The 22,633-nt window shown below is 41.2% G+C and overlaps 2 protein-coding genes across 6 annotated transcripts in view; both read left to right on the forward strand.

Moving 5' to 3' along the window:
- Positions 1-7,632, forward strand: part of LOC128694173 (CKLF-like MARVEL transmembrane domain-containing protein 4) — a 535,755-nt gene extending 528,123 nt beyond the window's left edge. For all 3 annotated transcript variants that reach the window (XM_070093830.1, XM_070093831.1, XM_053784148.2), the window contains one exon: positions 4,534-7,632. In XM_070093830.1, the coding sequence (XP_069949931.1) occupies positions 4,534-4,653 (120 nt within the window). In that variant the 3' untranslated portion in view covers positions 4,654-7,632. The remainder of the gene's footprint in view (positions 1-4,533) is intronic.
- A 10,150-nt stretch (positions 7,633-17,782) lies between these two features.
- Positions 17,783-22,633, forward strand: part of LOC138853939 (caveolin-1-like) — a 90,963-nt gene continuing 86,112 nt past the window's right edge. For all 3 annotated transcript variants that reach the window (XM_070093832.1, XM_070093834.1, XM_070093833.1), the window contains exon 1: positions 17,783-17,880. The gene's annotated coding sequence lies outside the window, so the exon portion shown is untranslated. The remainder of the gene's footprint in view (positions 17,881-22,633) is intronic.

The raw sequence follows: 22,633 nt of genomic DNA on the forward strand, positions 1-22,633 counted from the left end.
CACTCTCTGTCTGACCTTTCTGTCTCTGTTACACAATGCACAGTCCATATATATCTTACTTGAGAATCGCCTATTAAAATATTCTTACCTTGATTAGCAGGGGAATCAGTGGTACATTCAAACTCACTAACCACTGATGTACACTCGTTTTGGAGAACAGAGAATCGATTTCCTATCTTCACATCTTCTCTATGAACTCTCCTCATCTTCCTTCTTCCTGAACTGTGAACCACTTGCCACTTAAAGCGGCTGCCACCATCACTGCTGGTGACCATTTCCTCCTTACCAGCTAAATCATTCTCACACACACTCCCAAACTCATCGATGTGAAGCTTCAGCCTCCTATTTTCCTCCTGAAGTAGAAGAATCTCCTTCAACACTTGAACCTGAGATTCTAAAACACTACAACACACAATTTTATACCAAAGCGTTTCCTCTTGCTTGGTATGTATTGCTTGAATGAGAGTCTTCCTTTGAACAGAATCAAAGACTCATTAATAACAAGCTTCCTGAAGGGATAAAAATACATATTGAATTTCTGTTTCAGATGCACAAACACATTCCTAATCTTATATAACCTGTCGTTTCTGTCAGACCTGGTTTTGTCTAAGTGAAGCATAGTAGCGCAAATCGATTCACTCTTATTATATCACTGAAACCTGGAGTTGCAATCAGGCGGTCTGTTAACCAGTATGATTTCACACTGTGCTTATACACACGTGGCATAAGCATTATTGTGGCAAACCAAAGATACATCTCAGCTACAGTTGTCTCCTTCCACTGGTGTAGCCGTGAGCTTGGTGAAAGTATTGTTTGCCATGGTGTACTCGTAGTATCTGTTGCTTTCCCTGACAATAATTTCAATCAGGGGTTCGTCAAAGAATAACTCGAAACATTCCAGTTCACTGGCATTGTTCCCAAGTGTACAAGATGGCCGTATTCCACTTTGACTTTCATCAAAGTGATGGGGATTGGGAACAAAATTGGCTGCTTCCTGCCAATCCCAGGTGCGGTCTGCTGGTGGGTACTGGATATTGACAGGTGGTTGTGGTGGGTGGGTGGGGGATGGTGGCCTTTCTTGTAGATCAGCTGAGGCAGCGGCGTGGGTGGCAGCATGGCCCACTGCTGGTGCCTCACAGCCGGCACCACCACTACCATGCACATTTTCCATCCCAATTGCAACACTATCATCTTTATTTTCACTGTCTGTTCCTGTTGTACAGCCATGGAATGTACTCCGAGATGTACTCCTTCCCCTTGGAATAGCATATGGCACACTACCAGAGCGCACATATCGTCGTATATACTGACACTTCACTGGAGAATATTCCACTTCACTATCACTACTGGCACTGTTTTCAAGAGCTTGGAGTTCATATTCACTATCACTATCATCACCAATGCTCACATCTGAGTCTGGGATTTGGGAAAATAGGAGTTTCCTCTTTGATTCTGGTACAACTGAACGTGAACAAGACGGCCCAGCAGCAGAGGTGGAAGGCTGAGGGTCGTCTGGGTTTTCCTCACTATTACCGGTATTATGGTCATTAGTTTCGGTCACAACCTCACCAAAACCTTGAAACTCATCTTCACTGGCAGTTCCATCTGTATTAGATCATTATTATTATTATTATTATTATAAAAAAAGAAGCACTAAACCACAAGGGCTATACAGCGCTGCAGGGCAGGAAGGAAGCAGGGGTATCAGGTGGCAAAAGGGAGAGGGATAATTAGTAGGGTACAGAGAACAACAGGGCAGTGGATAGTACAGGGGTAAAGGGTAGCAAGAGATTGAGGTAGAAAGGGCGGAGGGGAGTGTGAAAGGTATCGTCATCAGAGTTTGTGGAGTAAGTCAATTGTTGTTAAGAAGTCAATGAGAGAGTCAGGATTAAAGGAGGGTCCATCAGCAAGAAGGGAAGGTAAAGAAGTAATCGAGTGGAGGTAAATTCTGCATGCTCGTTGATAGAGAGGGCAGTCTAACAGAATGTGGCTAACCGATACTGGAACCTGACATGTCTCTCAGAGAGGAACAGGCTGCCTCTCCATGAGGTACCCATGAGTAAGATGAGTGTGGCCAATGTGAAGATGGGAGAGAGTAGTTTCCCAACCTCGACACTGATGACAAGAAGACGGCCAGTAACCTATACTCGGTTTAATAGAATGAAGTTTGTTACCAAGTAGATTAGACCAATGTTGTTGCCAACAGGTGTGAAGGTGGGTAGCTATTACAGCAAAATAGTCCGTAAATGGAACACCTCTATATGAAACTGGTAGGTCATGTACTGCTGACCGCGCAGCAGTGTCTGCCTGTTCATTGCCCTGTACATCAACATGACCAGGGACCCAACAAAAACAATATCTTTATGCTTGGTAGAGATACGGCCTAGCCAAAGTTGGATACAGAGGACTAGGGGGTGAGGTGTATCAAATTTTCGTATAGCCTGAAGAGCACTAAGGGAGTCTGAGACAACCACAAATGATGACACAGGCATAGATGCAATACGGGTAAGTGCTGCAAGAATGGCATACAATTCAGTTGTAAAAATGCTAGCCGAGGACAGTAAATGTCCTCGCACGACACTGTCCAGAAACACTGCTGCGAATCCGACTTAGAGCCATCTGTGTACACTGCGACGGCACGAAAATGAGAGCGGAAGTGGTCAAGAAAAAGGGAGCGGGAAGCTACCGTAGGCAGTTGGGCTTTCGTGCAAGGGAGTGAGAAAGAACAGACTCGAACAGCTGGAACTTCCCAGGGAGGGTAGAGAAAAGTGAGATGCTACATGAACATAGACAGGTGGTAACTGAAGGGAAGACAAGAGCGAATGTAGTTGAAGAGAAAAGGGACGGAGCAAACTGGGGCGATGAACAAATAAAGAATGTCTACTAACATTGGTGACTATTCTATATATGGAAGGATTGCGGAGATCATGAGAGTGAACATAGTAGTGAAGGCAATGGGCATCATGGCGATCAGACAAGGATGGAATATTCGCTTCTGCATAGAGGCTCTCAACAGGGGAAGAGCGAAAAGCACCAAGGCACAAACGTAATCCCTGGTGATGGATGGGATTAAGGCTCGAGAGAGTAGTAGGAGAAGCCGCTGAATAGATCTGATCACCATAATCGAGTTTCGATAAAATGAGGGCTGAATGTAGGTGAAGGAGAGTTCAACAATCAGCTCCCCATGAAAGATGAGCAAGGGTTTTAAGAAGGTTCAGCCGGTTGTGACGAGTTGCCTTCAGAGAGGTAATGCGAGGTTTCCAGGATAACTTACGGTCAAAGAGAAGGCCTAGAAACTTGACTGTATCACGTTCAGGGATACGTGAGCCATAGAGGTACAAAGGATGATCAGAGATGACAGAGCGTCTAGTGAAAGTAATTTGGTGAGTTTTGGTACTGGAAAATTTAAACCCATGCGTGGTGGCCCAGTTGGAAACACGGTCGACTGCATGCTGGAGAGAAACTGTAATGAGGTGACAGTCAGCGCCTGCACAAGCTATAGCGAAGTCATCAACATAGAGTGATGACCAAATATTGGATGGAAGACTAGAGGCCAAATCATTTATAGCAAGGAGAAAAAGTGTTGTGCTCAGAACGCATCCCTGAGGGACACCCTCAGCTCCATCTGTATTAGAACTGTCACTGGGGAACACAAGTGTCCCAATTTGCTGAGGAGTGAGGAGCTTCTTACCGCGAGGCATGGTGAACAAGGTCTACTAAAATGGCGTTCCCACAATGCACCACTGGGTCCCAGAATTTTTTTTCTACTGCGCACACTGACCACGCAGACCCATTCTCTCACATCTAAGCCTACCAGTTGTTTCCCGCTTAATTTGAAGCTGCTAGAATTTATGTGTACTAGTATGGCACCAACCTTGAAACGTTTAAGAAGGGCCTGCAAAGAATTGGCCAGAAGGCCTGCTGCTGTGTTCCTTCATTCTTATATTCTTAAATTTATTCAGGTATTCTATATTTACTTTCCCCTCAAGGAAGGTTCCTTGATGTTGGTGAGGGGCTCTTGATTTAGGGAATTGGATCTGTGCTCCAGTTCCCCGAATTAAGCCTGAATGCCTTCCACATCCCCCCCCCCCAGGTGCTGTATAATCCTCCGGGTTTAGCGCTTCCCCCTTGATTATAATAATAATAATAATAATAATAATAATAATAATATATTTACTTTATTTCAATTGTTTTCGCTCATCAGTGTTCTATCATCAGATGGAAGAAGTATTGCTGAAACAAAAGTACAAGTTTCAAGATGAAATGAAACTATTTCCTACAAATGGCTTATTAGACAGGCTGTGATATATGTGTGTGTGTGTGTGTGTGTGTGTGTGTGTGTGTGTGTGTGTGTGTGTGTGTGTGTGTGTGTGTGTGTGTGTGTGTGCACAGGCTGCTGGCAGTTTGTGGCATTCAATAAAGAAATCTGACCTAAAACTGTGGAGTGAGAAAATAGCCGTTAAAATTAGTTACAGTCTTAATGTGTTAGTTATCATTATAGACTCACAGTTTAAAACAATTTTTATTTTTCAGGTTTTTGGTGTTTTCAATATGCTGACCTATGCTGTGGGCTCCTTCTACTTGTACCGTGACTGGAAGGACTCGCATCCACAATCATCCTTCTCTGGCCCGGTTCTGAAGAGAAACCCATAAACATCTAGATGATTATTAGATGTGCTTAGCCTGACAGTGGCAGAATAACGTAAAGGCAAGAACGGCAGTTGCCTCAGAGGCCCCCGAAGCTCCTGGGTGTAAGGGGCTCCGTGGCTGTATTTTGTATACAAGAAATTGGCTTTAATGGAACATAAGAAATGAACCATTATATTCTCAAACTAATTTTGGTGTACAGTATTTTTTTGTGCAACATATTAAGCCATAACAAACATGAATAGATTTTAATGTATAAATATATAAATATTTTGCATATATAAGTGCTGGCCCAGGGTTCCACCTGCTCATAGTCCACCACTGCTTAGCCATTGAAGAAACTCCAGTTGATCACACAGGAGCCACTTATTCTTACCAAGTACAATCATACTCACTCACAGGTCACAAAGCCACTCACACTGTACACATATCCAAGATATTAGCAATCCCACTGTAACTGGAACTGAATTTTCTGATAAAAAAAAATAAACTATGTTAATAGGAAAGAAATTCATTGATATTCATAGGAATTATGGAAATTGCTTAAGAATGTTATTTTGATCTCCATATATGTTTATGAATGTCTTCACCTGAGAGCTTTATTTAGAGATGTTTTGTACCGAAGTGTTGTATTTGTTTAGGCAGAGTCACGTAGTTGTCAAGCTCAGCAGGAGCTAAGGAAACTCTGGGAATAATTAAGTGCCTAATTACCCTCTTGTTATTTCTTAGAATTTGGTTTATGTGTAACGTATGGTGTGAGCTGAGGCAGGATTGTGCTACTGTGCACACACCAGCCCAAAACTCATGCTGTACACCCAAGAGCTCACATTAACCCAAAATTCCTGAATACAGTATAAGAATCTTTGAAAAACCACATACTTCATTACTATGTTGACGGAGGCTTCCATGTATAGCATATGAGGTGCTCTGGAGAGTAAAGTTAAACATTATCCTAACATTGGTTATAAGAACTGCCATAAAAAAAAGCAGTTTCCAAAATATAATAAAAAATAAAACAATGAACTTTTCAATATACAGTGGACCCCCGCATAACGATATTATTTCAATCCAGAAGTCTGTTTGGGTGCCGTTATAGACCGAATTTGTTCCCATAAGAAATATTGTTTATTAGATTAGTCCATTTCAGACCCCTAAAAATACACCTACAAAAGCACTTACAAAAATAAACTTACATAATTGGTCGAGTTGGGAGCTGATCGTTATCCGGGGGTCCACTGTATATTTTCAAAATTCAGATAAATATGAGATGTTGCTCATAGGGTGAATTTGTTTACCTCTTCACCTCACTGGTTAATTATCCCTAGTCGACTCAAAAGATGTCTATAGGTTTTGCAACCTTGAAGTTCAAAGGAGGTGTATTAGATCAGGTTTCTCGAGCAGTGGACTATGGCCCCCAGGCAGGCAATGAGGGGGGGGTAGTAAATGCCTCAAATAACTGTTCTGCCATATCACTTAGAAACATTATAATTAGAGCAATATAATTTCTGAATAATACGTTGCCCCTCTCTTAATTTTGAAAATCAAATAAGTGAATAGGTCATCATGCACCCTGTCAAAAACACCTGTATATTATAGGTAAATATATTTGAACTTGCCAGAATTAAGCAATAACAGTAACAGTTAGACAGGTACATCATATCTTATGACTTTATTTAGGCTTTAATGTATATTTAACAAGATGAACTTTATATCGTAGTTTAATATATTTTCTCAAGACTACTCACAAATTAGCACAAAACATTATTATCTTCTGTTCAGTTACAAAGAAGACAATTATCTATTGAAATATTATAAACAATACATAAAATATACTTTTATAGATTTGTATAATATATAAAATTATGTATTTTGGCTCAAACTGACAATCAAAAATTCTATTTTTGTATGAGGGTAGAAGATAATTTTGAATATTAAATATTGTGTATCTTAATTCATATTTTGAAATATATATACAATTAATTTTTATCTTTTACACAATAACACTGTATCAATAACATAGCTTTAGAATTATATAAACAGTTTATATGAGAATAGATTTTCCATATAAATCTCTTGTCAATGATTTGTATGATTTGTATGACAAACTACAGTATATAAATACTGTATGTATAAAATCTAATAACTTTTATGACTATACAGTACGAGTATAAATCTTTTGTGTATAAAATAAAGTGATTTGTATAACTATCTGGCTAGGTGTGTGAAATCAGGTATTTCAGCTAGGTATGTCAAAGTATGCTCTATATCAAGTTATTTTGTAATATGCAATGTGGCATGGTAAAAAAAATCTGCCCTGTATGCATAGGTATGTAGTATGATACTTGGACATGTCTAGGACCAGAAACCATCACTGCCATAGTCTGTGCAGCTCAATTTTATGTGAATTTGTATAAAAAAAATTCCATCTGGGGAATGATAGAGACGTCAGTTATAAATGATTCAGGATTTTTTTTTTTTTTTTTTTTTTTTTACAACAAATTTTTGAAATTTAGAAATGATTTAAGCCCTTACACCCTGCATCATTATACATTAGAATGCAAAACAAAAAAAAACATTCATGAATTCAGAAAGAACTCACTCAAAACTTTCAAAAAATGTTAAATATTTTATCCACAGTCGCAAATTCCAACCATTCTGGAAAAATACCATGACGTTGCCTGTTGTAAATAACTCATAACCAATTAAACTTTTCTAAATTCAACAATACCATCATAAAATATTGTTTATTTTAAATAATTCAGAAAACACATAATCTACGTTGCAATGATTTTGAGATTGAATTCATATATTCATAAACTATTCAGTAACATTGTTTCCAATTCACACATAGTTCATTACCACTGTAACTTGCTTAGCCATCAGAATGATTGGGTCCCAATTCCTGGATCCATAATGTGTGTTTGTAATCTCTTGACTACCACCCACAGGATGGGTATGGGGTGCATAATAAAGATATTAAACTAACTGAATCAGCTAATTATCCTTTACAAAGATATTAATGACACTAGGTATTACAATGGTTTAATTTTTTTTACTTCACAATACAAAGACCTTAAGACCTTCCTACTTTGCCTCATACTTTGATCATTTTTTTTTTTAAAAAGTTTCTTACTCCAGGTTCTTCTCATAATATAACTACTGTGAGAAATTATGTATATGAAGTTTACAGGCACAGTCCTGAATTATTACACACACATTTGGGGAGGGCACAATTAAAACAGACATAACACTTACAGATATTAGTTGTACCTCAGAGATGGGTAGGATTTTAGGAACACTAGGTCACAACAGTATCCCTCCTTCGATACCCACCAACTCATCCCACACTCACATAAGCCAGACCTTTAACCCTTTCAGGGTCCGTCCCGTAGATCTACGGCTTTACGTTGAGGGTCCAAACCGTAGATCTACGTCATGAACTCAGCTCACTCTGAGTGGTACACTTGGGCCTAGATATGAGAGAATACATCTATGTGGTATGTGTGCACCACATAAAACAAATCCTGCAGCACACTGTGTATAATGAGAGAAAAAAACTGAAACCACGATTTTCGATTAAAACAGCAACTTTGCAGTGTTTTTTCGTATGTTTTTTATAGTTGTATTTGCAATTTCTTGGTCTCATTTGATAGAATGGAAGACATATTACAGAAATAGAGATGATTTTGATTGATTTTAGCACTGGAAATGGCTTGAAACTGAGCTCAAAGTAGCAGAAATGTTAAATTTTTGCCGATATTCAAGAGTAAACAAACGACCTCACACGTCTAATACACGCCAGCTGGTGGGTCTAATATACATTCACAAATGTGGTGATGATATTTATACAATTATTACAATATTGCATAACAGTAAATCTTCTATTTTTTGGTGTGAATAAAAATTGATTATGTGAATAAAAAATCAAAATGGGATTTATTTGTAAAGCCTCACTCAAAACATAACTAATGAACCGAGGAAATGTTAGTTTAGTGCCAGGAATACCTACATTGTTTATTCTGGACCCTATTTTGAAATTGGAATATTTTGAACTTTGTGTTAAACTGGCCAAATTACCAATTTCCGATCACTTTATTTTGTAGTTGAAACAGTTGACTTGGCTATTTCTTGTGCTCAATCGATAGAATAGAAGTAATACTAGTGAAATAGCTAAGAATTTGGTCGACTGGAATGATGTAATTGGCCTAAAATGGGAGTCAAAGTCGGCAAAATCGCCGATTTGTAAATATCACTGACACATCAAAATTCGCGAGAGCATAATTTCGTCAATTTTCCATCAAATTTCGTACTTTTTGTTTTATTACCTTCACAAAAAGATTCTCTACCATTTCATAAGAAAAAATAAATTTTTTTTTTTTGAAAATTCTTGGACACTGGGGCACCACTTCAGATTTTGGCCTTGGACCCTGAAGGGGTTAAATAGTTATGAATTATTAAATTTAGACCAGTAATACTGGTAAATTAGGTTTGTGGACTGTATATGGATTATTAATGACCTGACTTTACTAATTAGCGATTTGGTCCACAAACTATACACATTTATAGGAGAATGTATATATAAATTTTACATTACATAATAAGTGCATCATTATAAATACAATATCTTGATGAACACTTACCTGAATATTACTCGGGTCTCACATCCTAACGCTTCTCTAACACACAGATATACTAGAGGTTGGCCAACACAGAAATCTAATATAGTGAACTGAGGCGTGCCACCTTCCCAGACTAAGCCACGTCTCTTATATTCAACTTATCAACTTTATTGTAGCTAAGTCACTCTTGAATTTCATAATTACAGGAACCCACAACATTTACTTATTTCAAAGTCCTCAATTTGTGCCAATACACTCTCGTTATCAGGCATGATTAACCAGATTTTTTCTCTATTACTCCAATTATTTTAGACTACGTCACATTTCGACGCAACCCTCCAACCTGTGTGCTGGTTCTCTTGTGGCTGGAAAATTTTCCAAAAGTCACACCAGCACTACATTTTTTTAATCAAACAATATTATATTATTCAATATTTACACTGATTTCAAGAAAAATTGAAAACAAAAAAAAATCGACAACTACCAGCAACAGACTGTGTTTATTCAGAAATGCTTTAATGTCATTATAGGTGGGAGTTGATGATGCACATTCTTTCACATATACGAGAGGAGGTAGTGATAAAACTACTAGGATCTGGAAACAACTAGGAACTGAAAACAAGTAGGAACTGGAAACAACTAGGAACTGGAAACAAGTAAAAACTTGAAGTAACTAGGAACTTGAAACAACTAGGAACTGGAAAAAAATAGGAACTGGAAAAAACTAGGAACTGGAAACAACTAGGAACTGGAAACAACTAGGAACTTGAAAAAGCTAGGAACTGGAAACAACTAGGAACCTGAAACAACTAGGAACTTGAAACAAGTAACAGAACATCACCACAAGTTTAGCTCTGTTCCAGTAGCATGAACAACTGAAGTCATGGCACCACAAGCTTAGCTCTAATTCTGAAGCTACAAATAACTGCCCTTGTGGGTCAAGTGCCTAGTTATGATTATAATACAAATAACTGAAGTGATGATGCAACAAGCTTAGCTCTGTTTCTGTAGTTATTAGCAGGTATTCACAAATAAACAATGATTAGCATTATAAACAGTAAAATAACGTAGCATTTTCATATAGCATTGATTATGTTAGTAAAAGTAATTGATGCAACAATAATCATTGACTTATGGTCATGTATTATATTTGTGAGAAATTATGTACTACAAATTTCACAGGTAATGTCCAGAATTAACATCTCATAGACATAACTGGGGAGAACTCTGGCACATCTAAAACAGATTACACTTATTGATGATGATGTACCTCGGAGACGTGGAATTTTAGCCTTTTCAGGGTCCATGCCATAGTTCAAAGGCTTTGAAGCCAGTGTCAGTGCCATAGTTCTCAATGAGCTCAGCTCATTCACAATTATCTGAATGAGCTGAGCTCATTCAGATAAGCTATGTGTGGTAAATTTGGGCCTATATAGTGGAACCTCAAATATCGAACTTAATCTGTTCCAGGAGCTAGTTCTAAATTCGAAAAGTCTGAAAATCGAAGCAATATTTCCCATAAGAAATAATGGAAATACAATTAATTCATTCCAGAAACCCAAAAATATTCACAAAAAAATACATTTTAGAGAGATTAATTACACTTTTACATACACACAACAAATACTATAGTGTTCAATTATGTATATAAATATAAAATAACATTTTTACTTACCTTTATTGAAGATTGGTGATGGCATCTGGAAGATAGAGAGGAGGAGAGAGGGAGCTGGGGTTAGTGTTTGGAAGGAGAATCCCCCTCCATGAGGACTTCAGGTAAAGCCCTCTCTGGGGTTACTTCCCTTCTCTGTCTTTTAATGCCACTAGGACCAGCTTGAGAGCCATTGGACCCCTGTCTCACAAAATAACTGTCTACAGTCCTCTGTTTCTGGCACCTCTTTAACAATTCCCTAAAATGGGACATGGTTCTGTCACTGAACTGGTTCCAGGCAAATAATTGTCTCTGAAACACAATCACCTGCAATCTCTTTATCCTTGATCCACGCCAGCAACAACTTCTCAACCTCTTCAACTATTTGTGGTCTTTTTTTGGTTAACATATTAACACCTTTTGCAACATCAGCTTCCTTGATTTGTTCTTTCTTTGCCAGGATAGAACCGATGGTTGACTTGTTTTTCCCATACATCCTGGCAAGCTCAGCAAGTCTCACACCACTCTCATACTTCTGTATTATTTCCTTCTTCACATCTATGGTGTTTCTCACTTTCTTTACCACAGGGGTACCGCTAGCAAGTTTCTTTGGGCCCATGGTGGCTTATTTCACAGTCCCACAAGCACTAAACACAATGAAATAATCGTAAAATGTTTGAATGAGAGCGCAGGTTAGTGTTCACTCAAGCATCAACAAAGCCAGACTGGCTCACAGTGCCTGCGCAGGGACATGGACAGAGCGGGCTGGCGGACAGGTCCGGTACCCGGCGGTCCAAAAATAGGGGCGCATTCAATAATAGGGACAAAGTTGGTTCGAGAAAAGGATTCTATTTTTGAAACGTTCGATAAGTGATACGTTCGAAATTTGAGGTTCTACTGTATATGAGAGAATGGGTCAATGCAATAAGTGTGCACCATGCAAAAATAATCCTGCCCAATGTATTGCAAAATGAGTAAAAAAAAAAAAACTTGTGTTTTTGGTTGAAAATAGATTTTGTGGTGTATTTTCGGATGGTTTTTATGATTGTATTCTCAGTTTCTTGGTATCGACTGATAAAATGGAAGATATGTTACAGAAATAGAATAGATTTTGATTAGTTTCAGGACTGGAAGTAGCTTGGAACTGATCTCAAAGTAGGGGATTATTAAAATCAATAATAAAAGAAATATTAAATTTTTGCCAATACAGTGGACCCCCGCTTAACGATCACCTCCAAATGCGACCAATTATGTAAGTGTATTTATGTAAGTGCGTTTGTACGTGTATGTTTGGGGGTCTGAAATGGACTAATCTACTTCACAATATTCCTTATGGGAAAAAATTCGGTCAGTACAGGCACCTGAACATACTTCTGGAATGAAAAAAGTTCGTTAACCGGGGGTCCACTGTATTCCAGAGTATACAAATCACATCACGCATCCAACATGTCCACCTGGTCGGTCTAATATTTGTTCACAGATGCGCTGACATTATTTACACTATTACAATAATGTGTAACAGTAAATCTTTTACATTTTTGTGAATAAAAATATTTTTGTGCGAATAAATACAGCCTCTCCTCACTTAATGACGAAGTTCCATTCCTGAGACCACGTCGTTAAACAAATTCGTTGCTAAGTGAGGAGCATACTGTAATGGTAGTGAGTTTGTGTCAACCGTCTTTTAATGTCACCATTGCACCATTTATAACATTTCTAGCATATTTTTAACCCTTTGACTGTCGCAACAGAAAAGCTAGATACAGCGATTGATAAACAAGGGTGGAGGTCGACCGTTCGTCATTGTAGGAGTGCCAGCAGTCACCGGGTCTTCAACACGCAAGTTATACTTTTGTATCAATCAAATCACATATTACTCGGGTAGATAATTTCCAGTAGATCCTTCATGTGTTAGCTCAAATCACCGACCAGTATGGTTTAAATAAGTGACCCACTGATCAGATCAGATAGACTGGTCCGAACCCTTGACTGGTCCGAACCCTTGACTGGTCCGAACCCTTGACTGGTCCGAACCCTGGACTGGTTTCAAACAGTTTCGTTGTGCACTACCTAGCAGGTTATTAATAGAATATTCAAGAGGTTGCTAGTAGAATTGCAGTAAATCAACCATTCAAATCATTATGAAGCTGTGTGTAGTCTGTGGTCAGTCAAACAAACGGGCTTCCACATGCATAAATTGTCATTTTTGTGGAAATTGGTGTCACGCCCCTTGTGCAGATATCCAAGAACTAGCTACAAGCAGTATTAAAACAGGGAAGTGCTTTTGGGTATGCCCAAATGAGATAAATCTGTGGACTAAAATCACAAGGGTATTAAAAGAGGTCAACATCAAAGCTGCTTTCATAGAAAACCTGGAAGCTTTCTACAACAGATGGGAACATAAAAGGTCTGGGCTGAATGGTACTTCCCTTGATATTGGCCATGTAGTCAGAAACTGTAAGGCTGGAGATGATGTCCTGGTAGTCAGTAAATGGGGGGCTGATAGTGCTGTCCTGGGAGACAGTAATGGTGAAGCTGGAGGTGCTGTCCTGGGAGACAGTAATGGTGAAGCTGGAGGTGCTGTCCTGGGAGACAGTAATGGTGAAGCTGGAGATGCTGTCCTGGGAGACAGTAATGGGAAAGCTGGAGATGCTGTCCTGGGAGACAGTAATGGTGAAGCTGGAGATTTTGTCCAGGTAGTCGGGAATTATATGCAGGAAGGAATACATATAAATGACCTCATAGGGGACAGGAGCCATAGTAGGGAAACAAGTGTAGTCAAAGATAAGATAAAACCAATATTGCAAACTAGAAATACCGCAGGAAATAGCAAACAAGAGGACTCCACTAGCAATAGTGAGGATATATTACCAAAAACAACTGGTGGGAGCTCCATTGTTGGTGCTAGGGAGGATAGAAGTAAGACAGGGAAACATGCACCAACAGGGAATACAGTCACAGAAACCCAAGGCAAAGGGAAACCAAGCCTGTGCACATACTATGCACTCGGTATCTGCTGGCATGGGAAATCTGGAAAAACAGATGGGACGTGCAACTATGACCACCCTAGAAAATGCCATGCCCATATGACAACAGGAAAATGCAAACTCCCTTCCTGTAAGCTTTTTCACCCTGAACTGTGTACCTCTTCAGTACAGGAAAGACTGTGCTATAACTTAAATTGCCAGGCATACCATCTAAAGGGGACAAAAAGATACAAAACATCCAGGCCATGGGAAAACCTGGGTAGCCACAGCCACTCAAGAGGGAGAGGTTTTTTAGTGAAAGGAAGGAAAAAAAACTGGCAGGAAATGGCACAAATCGCACACCAAATCCAGTCATTCCTGGAGTGGAACCACAGTCGATGGCCTCCACTCCAAACCAACAGATACAGATACTAATGCCGGAAAAAAAATCCCCCCCAGTACCAACAATACCACCAGTCCGATAACATTCTTCTTTGCAAATATACGGGGTCTAAAGCCAGCAACAAACAACAAAATACCTTTCATCCGTGGACTGCTTGCAGAGGCAAAGGCAATGTTCGCGGCTTTCACTGAGACCCACATAAAGGATCACTTGGACAACGAAATATGGATCCCAGGTTACAACCTATACAGATGTGACAGAGTGAACAGGCAAAAGGGGGGGGGGTTGGCCTGTACATTGCAGAGTCACTTGTTTGCACAGAACTGCTAAATGCCTCAAATGATGTAGTGGAAGTTTTAGCAGTAAAGGTCGAGAACCAAAACCTAGTCATTGTGGTAGTCTACAAGCCTCCGGATGCAACATCCCAGCAATTCCAGGAACAGCTGTTAAAAATTGACCACTGTCTGGAAAACCTTCCAGCTCCTGCACCCAACATCTTGCTCCTGGGGGATTTCAACTTAAGGCACCTAAAATGGAGGAATATAGCAAATAATATTGTTGCAGTAATAACACCAGGAGGCAGCTCTGATGAAAACTCACACTCACACGAGCTTTTAAATCTCTGCACAAAATTCAATTTAAACCAGCAAATAATAGAGCCTACTAGACTGGAGAATACACTAGACCTCATCTTCACTAACAATGATGATCTGATAAGAAATGTCACCATATCAAAAACAATATACTCAGATCACAACATAATTGAGGTTCAGTCATGTATGCGCAGAGCCCCAGACCGACATAATGAGATTAGTCACGAGGGAGCATTCACCAAATTCAACTTCAATAACAAAAACATAAAGTGGGACCAAGTAAACCAAGTCCTAACCGATATAAGCTGGGAAGATATACTAAGCAACACAGACCCCAACTTATGCCTAGAACAGATTAACTCGGTGGCACTCGATGTATGCACAAGGCTTATTCCTCTAAGAAAAAGGAGGAGTAGATGTAAAACAGAAAGAGACAGGCGCTCCCTTTACAGGCGACGGAAAAGAATAACAGAGCGGCTAAAAGAGGTCAATATATCTGAAATGCGTAGGGAGACACTGGTCAGAGAAATAGCAAGCATCGAACTTAAGTTAAAAGAATCCTTTAGGAGTCAGGAATCGCGGGAAGAACTAAAAGCCATAAATGAAATCGAAAGAAACCCAAAGTATTTCTTCTCCTATGCCAAATCAAAATCGAGAACAACGTCCAGTATTGGGCCCCTACTTAAACAAGATGGGTCCTACACAGATGACAGCAAGGAAATGAGTGAGCTACTCAAGTCCCAATATGACTCAGTTTTTAGCAAGCCGCTAACCAGACTGAGAGTCGAAGATCAAAATGAATTTTTTATGGGAGAGCCACAAAATTTGATTAACACAAGCCTGTCCGATGTTATCCTGACGCCAAATGACTTCGAACAGGCGATAAATGACATGCCCATGCACTCTGCCCCAGGGCCAGACTCATGGAACTCTGTGTTCATCAAGAACTGCAAGAAGTCCCTATCACGAGCCTTTTCCATCGTATGGAGAGGGAGCATGGACACGGGGGTCGTCCCACAGTTACTAAAAACAACAGACATAGCCCCACTCCACAAAGGGGGCAGTAAAGCAACAGCAAAGAACTACAGACCAATAGCACTAACATCCCATATCATAAAAATCTTTGAAAGGGTCCTAAGAAGCAAGATCACCACCCATCTAGAAACCCATCAGTTACACAACCCAGGGCAACATGGGTTTAGAACAGGTCGCTCCTGTCTGTCTCAACTATTGGATCACTACGACAAGGTCCTAAATGCACTAGAAGACAAAAAGAATGCAGATGTAATATATACAGACTTTGCAAAAGCCTTCGACAAGTGTGACCATGGCGTAATAGCGCACAAAATGCGTGCTAAAGGAATAACAGGAAAAGTCGGTCGATGGATCTATAATTTCCTCACTAACAGAACACAGAGAGTAGTCGTCAACAGAGTAAAGTCCGAGGCAGCTACGGTGAAAAGCTCTGTTCCACAAGGCACAGTACTCGCTCCCATCTTGTTCCTCATCCTCATATCCGACATAGACAAGGATGTCAACCACAGCACCGTGTCTTCCTTTGCAGATGACACCCGAATCTGCATGACAGTGTCTTCCATTGCAGACACTGCAAAGCTCCAGGCGGACATCAACCAAATCTTTCAGTGGGCTGCAGAAAACAATATGAAGTTCAACGACGAGAAATTTCAATTACTCAGATATGGTAAACATGAGGAAATTAAATCTTCATCAGAGTACAAAACAAATTCTGGCCACAAAATAGAGCGAAACACCAACGTCAAAGACCTGGGAGTGATCATGTCGGAGGATCTCACCTTCAAGGACCATAACATTGTATCAATCGCATCTGCTAGAAAAATGACAGGATGGATAATGAGAACCTTCAAAACTAGGGAGGCCAAGCCCATGATGACACTCTTCAGGTCACTTGTTCTATCTAGGCTGGAATATTGCTGCACACTAACAGCACCTTTCAAGGCAGGTGAAATTGCCGACCTAGAAAATGTACAGAGAACTTTCACGGCGCGCATAACTAAGATAAAACACCTCAATTACTGGGAGCGCTTGAGGTTCCTAAACCTGTATTCCCTGGAACGCAGGAGGGAGAGATACATGATTATATACACCTGGAAAATCCTAGAGGGACTAGTACCGAACTTGCACACGAAAATCACTCACTACAAAAGCAAAAGACTTGGCAGACGATGCAACATCCCCCCAATGAAAAGCAGGGGTGTCACTAGCACGTTAAGAGACCATACAATAAGTGTCAGGGGCCCGAGACTGTTCAACTGCCTCCCAGCACACATAAGGGGGATTACCAACAGACCCCTGGCAGTCTTCAAGCTGGCACTGGACAAGCACCTAAAGTCAGTTCCTGATCAGCCGGGCTGTGGCTCGTACGTTGGTTTGCGTGCAGCCAGCAGCAACAGCCTGGTTGATCAGGCGCTGATCCACCAGGAGGCCTGGTCACAGACCGGGCCGCGGGGGCGTTGACCCCCGAAACTCTCTCCAGGTAAACTCCAGTGTTGTGTCGAGCAGGTGTTCAGTGTTGTGTCGAGCAGGTGTTCAGTGTTGTGTCGAGCAGGTGTTCAGTGTTGTGTCGAGCAGCTGTTCAGTGTTGTGTCGAGCAGCTGTTCTGTGTTGTGTCGAGCAGGTGTTCAGTGTTGTGTCGAGCAGGTGTTCAGTGTTGTGTCGAGCAGGTGTTCAGTGTTGTGTTGTGTCTCAGTACCCCTCAAGGAAGGTTCCTTGATGTTGGTGAGGGGCTCTTGATTTAGAGAATTGGATCTGTGCTCCAGTTCCCCGAATTAAGCCTGAATGCCTTCCACATCCCCCCCCCCCAGGCGCTGTATAATCCTCCGGGTTTAGCGCTTCCCCCTTGATTATAATAATAATAATAATAATGTGTCTCAGTAAGTTTTGTGTGAGCGTGTGGGTGACCCAACTCACTATAACTACTAACTAATCCACCAACACTCACGCAGGACTCTACATTCCCTGGGTAAGTCATAATATATACACACAAGTATATACCCTGAGGTGTCTCTCAGTATATATATACATAGAATTTAATTAAACTTCTTTATTTTACGTATTAAATCAACGTTGACTGGTATTGAACAGGTGATTTGCGGCCTTAATGATCCTGGTGTTGAACGAGACGTTTAACATTAATCAACTGAGATCAATAGTTGTTGCTAAGACAGTGATTATTTGACTTTATTATGCTTTCCCCTTTATTGATCAAATATTTTTATTTTATGACTGAACCCTTAAGACTGTGAATTTTTTTTTATATTTTATTTAAAACTCAGGTACAAAAATATATGGGTACATAATCAATATGTAACAAGATAGAGGCAGTGAACAATAATCAACTGTGACTACACAGTACTGAAGAAGCACATATATAATGACAGAACTGGCTGCTGCACTCAAACACCGCTTGTACGTACTGTGCTTCACATGAAAAGGTGGTCATACATACATATACATATATATATATATATATATATATATACATACATACATACATATACAACCCATCCAGTAAAGCTTACACTCCCCCCCCCCCATGAAAACGTGCCACTTTCACCTTAGATACACAGTGACAAAACTCTTATACATACACATTTGTAAAAGCATTAAAAACTTCAATGACAATATATATATAAACACAATCCAGCCAGCTAAACGGCTGACACTATAATACAAGGAATGTCTGAACATGATGGCTCACATCCACCATAGAACACAATCCACCCTACCCTCATATACCCTATGGTAATAATTAATATCGTGCACACTTCACCCCCCCCCCCACATGCCTAGTAACTGTGTCTGCCATCACCACTCATAACCACCAACAGTCCTTGATAGTAATTAGCATCTTATAATATATCACCCTAAAAACACGCTATACACATAAACCTACCACAATAATAAATAAATTTACACATTATTCCCTCCAGCAGACAGATTATTTACACTGTCGGAGATAATCTATACATCACATACTACAGAGAATGGACAACATTAGACATCTAAAATAATATGACATGTGTATCACATGACCTGCTATTGCAGAGATTACTTAAACTCCTACCCCCCCTCCAAGTGAAAAACTGACCAGTTTCACCTGGCTATACACAAGATCAAAAATTCATTCACTTGAACTTATATAATGAAAATACGAAAAAAAAAAAATCTGTAACAATATATAAGCAAAAACACCCCAGGCAAGATCTTACATTATATACAATACCAAAACGTTCCACTAGTTAAAAAACAGGTATGAAAACTCATTATTATGCAAGTTACATTGCTCATATATAGGTAGACATGTATAATTACAGGTTAAAATATGCTTATATACTAACATGCTTATGTACATCCTTACAAAACATGAAGGAATCCTTAGATAAATTATGATCATCGGTGTTCACAATAACACCAAGACATTACATTGAATATAACATTGAATATCACCTCAACATCCTTTCCTCACACAGTTCCCCACACACTCACACAATCGTCCTCTGCAACACACACAACCTCCCCCCCTGGGAAGGCCAGCCCGTTCATTCCCCTGACCGCTTATAAAGACCATAAATCCCTCAAAAGAAAGTCCCTGTAGCCCTCCGAGAAATCCCTCCCACCTCCTACCATATATTTCCGTTGCGACACTTTGTTCTATAAAAGGATGCTGCTATGGCCATCCTACGTTCCTCCGCCCCTTTGTCTCTCATTGCCCATGATATATACACAAAATCAACCATTAAGTAAGCCACTGCCCTTTGAACCTTTACCCCAACCCCACCTACATCTAAACTAAGCGCTCTCAAAACCGACAACCCTTTCCCCCCCACATACCGGATTACTTTCCCTAACCATTCCCGCACAATCCCTAGGCTTTCACAAAAAATAAACTACATGAAAAGCTGATTCATCTACCCCACAAACCTGACACACCCCACCCTCCCTTATTCGCCTGTTTCGTAAAACAACCCCAGACGGCAATATTCCGTGAATAAACCTATACATTACCTCCCTCACGCGTGGCCGGATGCGTAACCCTTTTAATCGGCCCCAAATGTCTTCCCATGCGTACATCGGGTACACTCCTTCCGTTGCCACTACCACCCTAGGCCATATCTTCCTCTCCATGGACCCTACCCGCATGTTTCTCGGCTCTCTGACCATCATCAATAGACGCAACAACTCCTCACCATCTCTCAAATCTTGTCCCTTCCACCATCTCCGAAGATCTCCCTGCAGCATCCCCAACCCTCCACTCCCTTCCCCCCGAGCCCTTAGCAACCCATGTTTCACATATACACACTTCAACCTTCTTTCCAAATGAATTAACCCCAGCCCTCCCAAGGCCACCGGAAGTGTTACCACCTCTCTTTTCAACCAATCGCATCCCGAACCCCAGATAAAACGGAAAACTCTGCTCAACAATCTCCGGACATCCCCATACACCAAAGGGTACAAAGCTGCCACATGCCATATTTTACTGTACAAAAGCACATTGACCACAATGACCCTCTGGTGTAGCGTAAGATGTGTCGGCCTCAATCCTGACAATCTTCCCAATACCCTATCTACCACACCCTTTGAATTATTCTCCCTCGCCATCTGAGCATTACCCATATACACAACTCCACAAATTTTCACCCGGTCCACGACACTCCACCTCACCCCCCCACCCCCGCCCTCCTGCCCATCCCATTCACCCAATATCATGAGCTTTGATTTATGCACATTCACTGCCATACCTGTTGCCATCCCAAAAACATCTATAACTCTCTCCAGACCCTCCAATCCCTCCCTCCCACTCACTAGGACAGTTGTGTCATCAACGTAACCTATGATACTGGGACTCCCACCTCGTATGTCCTCCCTTACCCCCTCCTGTATGCACCTTTCCACTGCCCTATAAAACGGATTCTGTAAACATGCAAATAATATTTGTGACAACGGGCAACCTTGCCTCAATCCCCTGCCCATTTTCACATGCAACCCCACCCTCCCATTTATCTGTACACACATCCCAGCTCCCCGATATAAAGTACGTGCCCAATTCACAATGTCCTCCCCGAACCCTTGCCACTCCATGATTCTCCACAGAGCCTCCCTCTCGACACTGTCATATGCCGTTCTCCAATCCAACGCCAATACCCCACGTTCCCCCTCTTGTGGACCCTCAATAAACCTTCTAATAACCCCATGCCCCTCATACATTGATCTCCCCAGAATCCCATATTGACCCCTCACTATTACCTTTCCAATGACCTTTTTTATACGATTTCCCAAAATTTTTGCAAAAAGTTTGTAGTCTGCACACATGAGTGATATCATCCGGTAATCTCTCACTGTGCACTGACTTTCACCCTTTGGCACCAAAACTACTAGTGCTGTCGCCTGCAAAGGTCCCAACGCACCCCTCTCTTTTATGATATTAAATAATTGCACCAAAAATTCTTTTAATACTCCCCAATGCTGTATGTAAAACTCCGCAGGCAGCCCATCTATCCCCGGTGCCTTACCCCTGCTCATACTCATTAAAGCCGTCCACACCTCTTCCTCCACAATAGGCCCCTGTAACTGTTCCCTGTCGTCCCTGTCCAGCACACTCCTCACCCATCCCCCTGTCTCTCTTAAAGCCCCCTCTCTCACACCCACACTCCTCATATGTGCACTAAGCCAAGAATCAACATACCCTCCCATCCCCTCCGTCGTCACCAAATCTTGTCCCTCCCTATACCCCTCGATGTCCTCAAGAACTCTCAAACCCACCATTTCCATTGCAACGCGCCGGCGCCCCTGCCCTCGCAGGACACACGCCGATGGTCTATCACCCCACATGACCTCCTCCAACACCCTTAAAACCCTTGCCGCATCAAACCTCTCATTTTGCACTTCCATTAGGCGTTCCTTCACTCCTATGTCAGCCACAGGGGCTCCCATCCCCCCCCTTCCTCTCTCATAATACTCCCTTAACTGCCCCTCAAGATACCTAATAAGCCCATAAGCCAACTGATTCTCATGCCTTCCCTGTCGGACATAGAACTCTCGAATCCTCGTCTTCGCCGTCACATCCCACCATCTCAACACATCCCCATTGACTTCCATCCCTTCCCATAAGCCTTTCCACCATTGTGCAAATAGGACCCTCCCCTCAACATCTTGAAGCAACCGAACATTCAATTTCCAATAACTCTTATACCTGTTTGGCCGACCCTCCCATCCCAAATCCACCAAAACACCTCTATGATCAGAAAAAAAGACATCCAAAACCCTTACACTCCGCACCACAGCTTTCCTTGTCACGTATATCCTGTCCAGCCGTGCAGCATACCCCTGCCTCACAAAGGTGTGCTGCACCTCCCACGCCGCCCCCCCCTCTACATCCACCAACTCCACCCCGGTTAACAGGTCCCTCAGAACGCCAGAACAATATCCTGCTCCCCTAGGTTCCACATCCTTGCAGCGTATAACGCAATTCCAGTCCCCTCCCACCACAGCTAATGCTGGAAGCGACCTTAAGTGATACACCAACACTTCACGTACAAACTCATTCTTCACTCGACTGTCCCCCTCCGCCGGACCATAAACACACACAAAAGACATCTTATCTCTTCCCCATGTCCCATCCACTCTTATAACCCTCCCCTCACCCCCCTCCTCACAATGATGTACAGTAAACGGGCTAGCCTCCCTCACCAAAATAGCCACTCCTCCTTTCAATC

This window comes from Cherax quadricarinatus, chromosome 43 (genome assembly GCF_038502225.1).
Source record: "Cherax quadricarinatus isolate ZL_2023a chromosome 43, ASM3850222v1, whole genome shotgun sequence".
Taxonomy (NCBI): Eukaryota; Metazoa; Arthropoda; class Malacostraca; order Decapoda; family Parastacidae; genus Cherax; species Cherax quadricarinatus.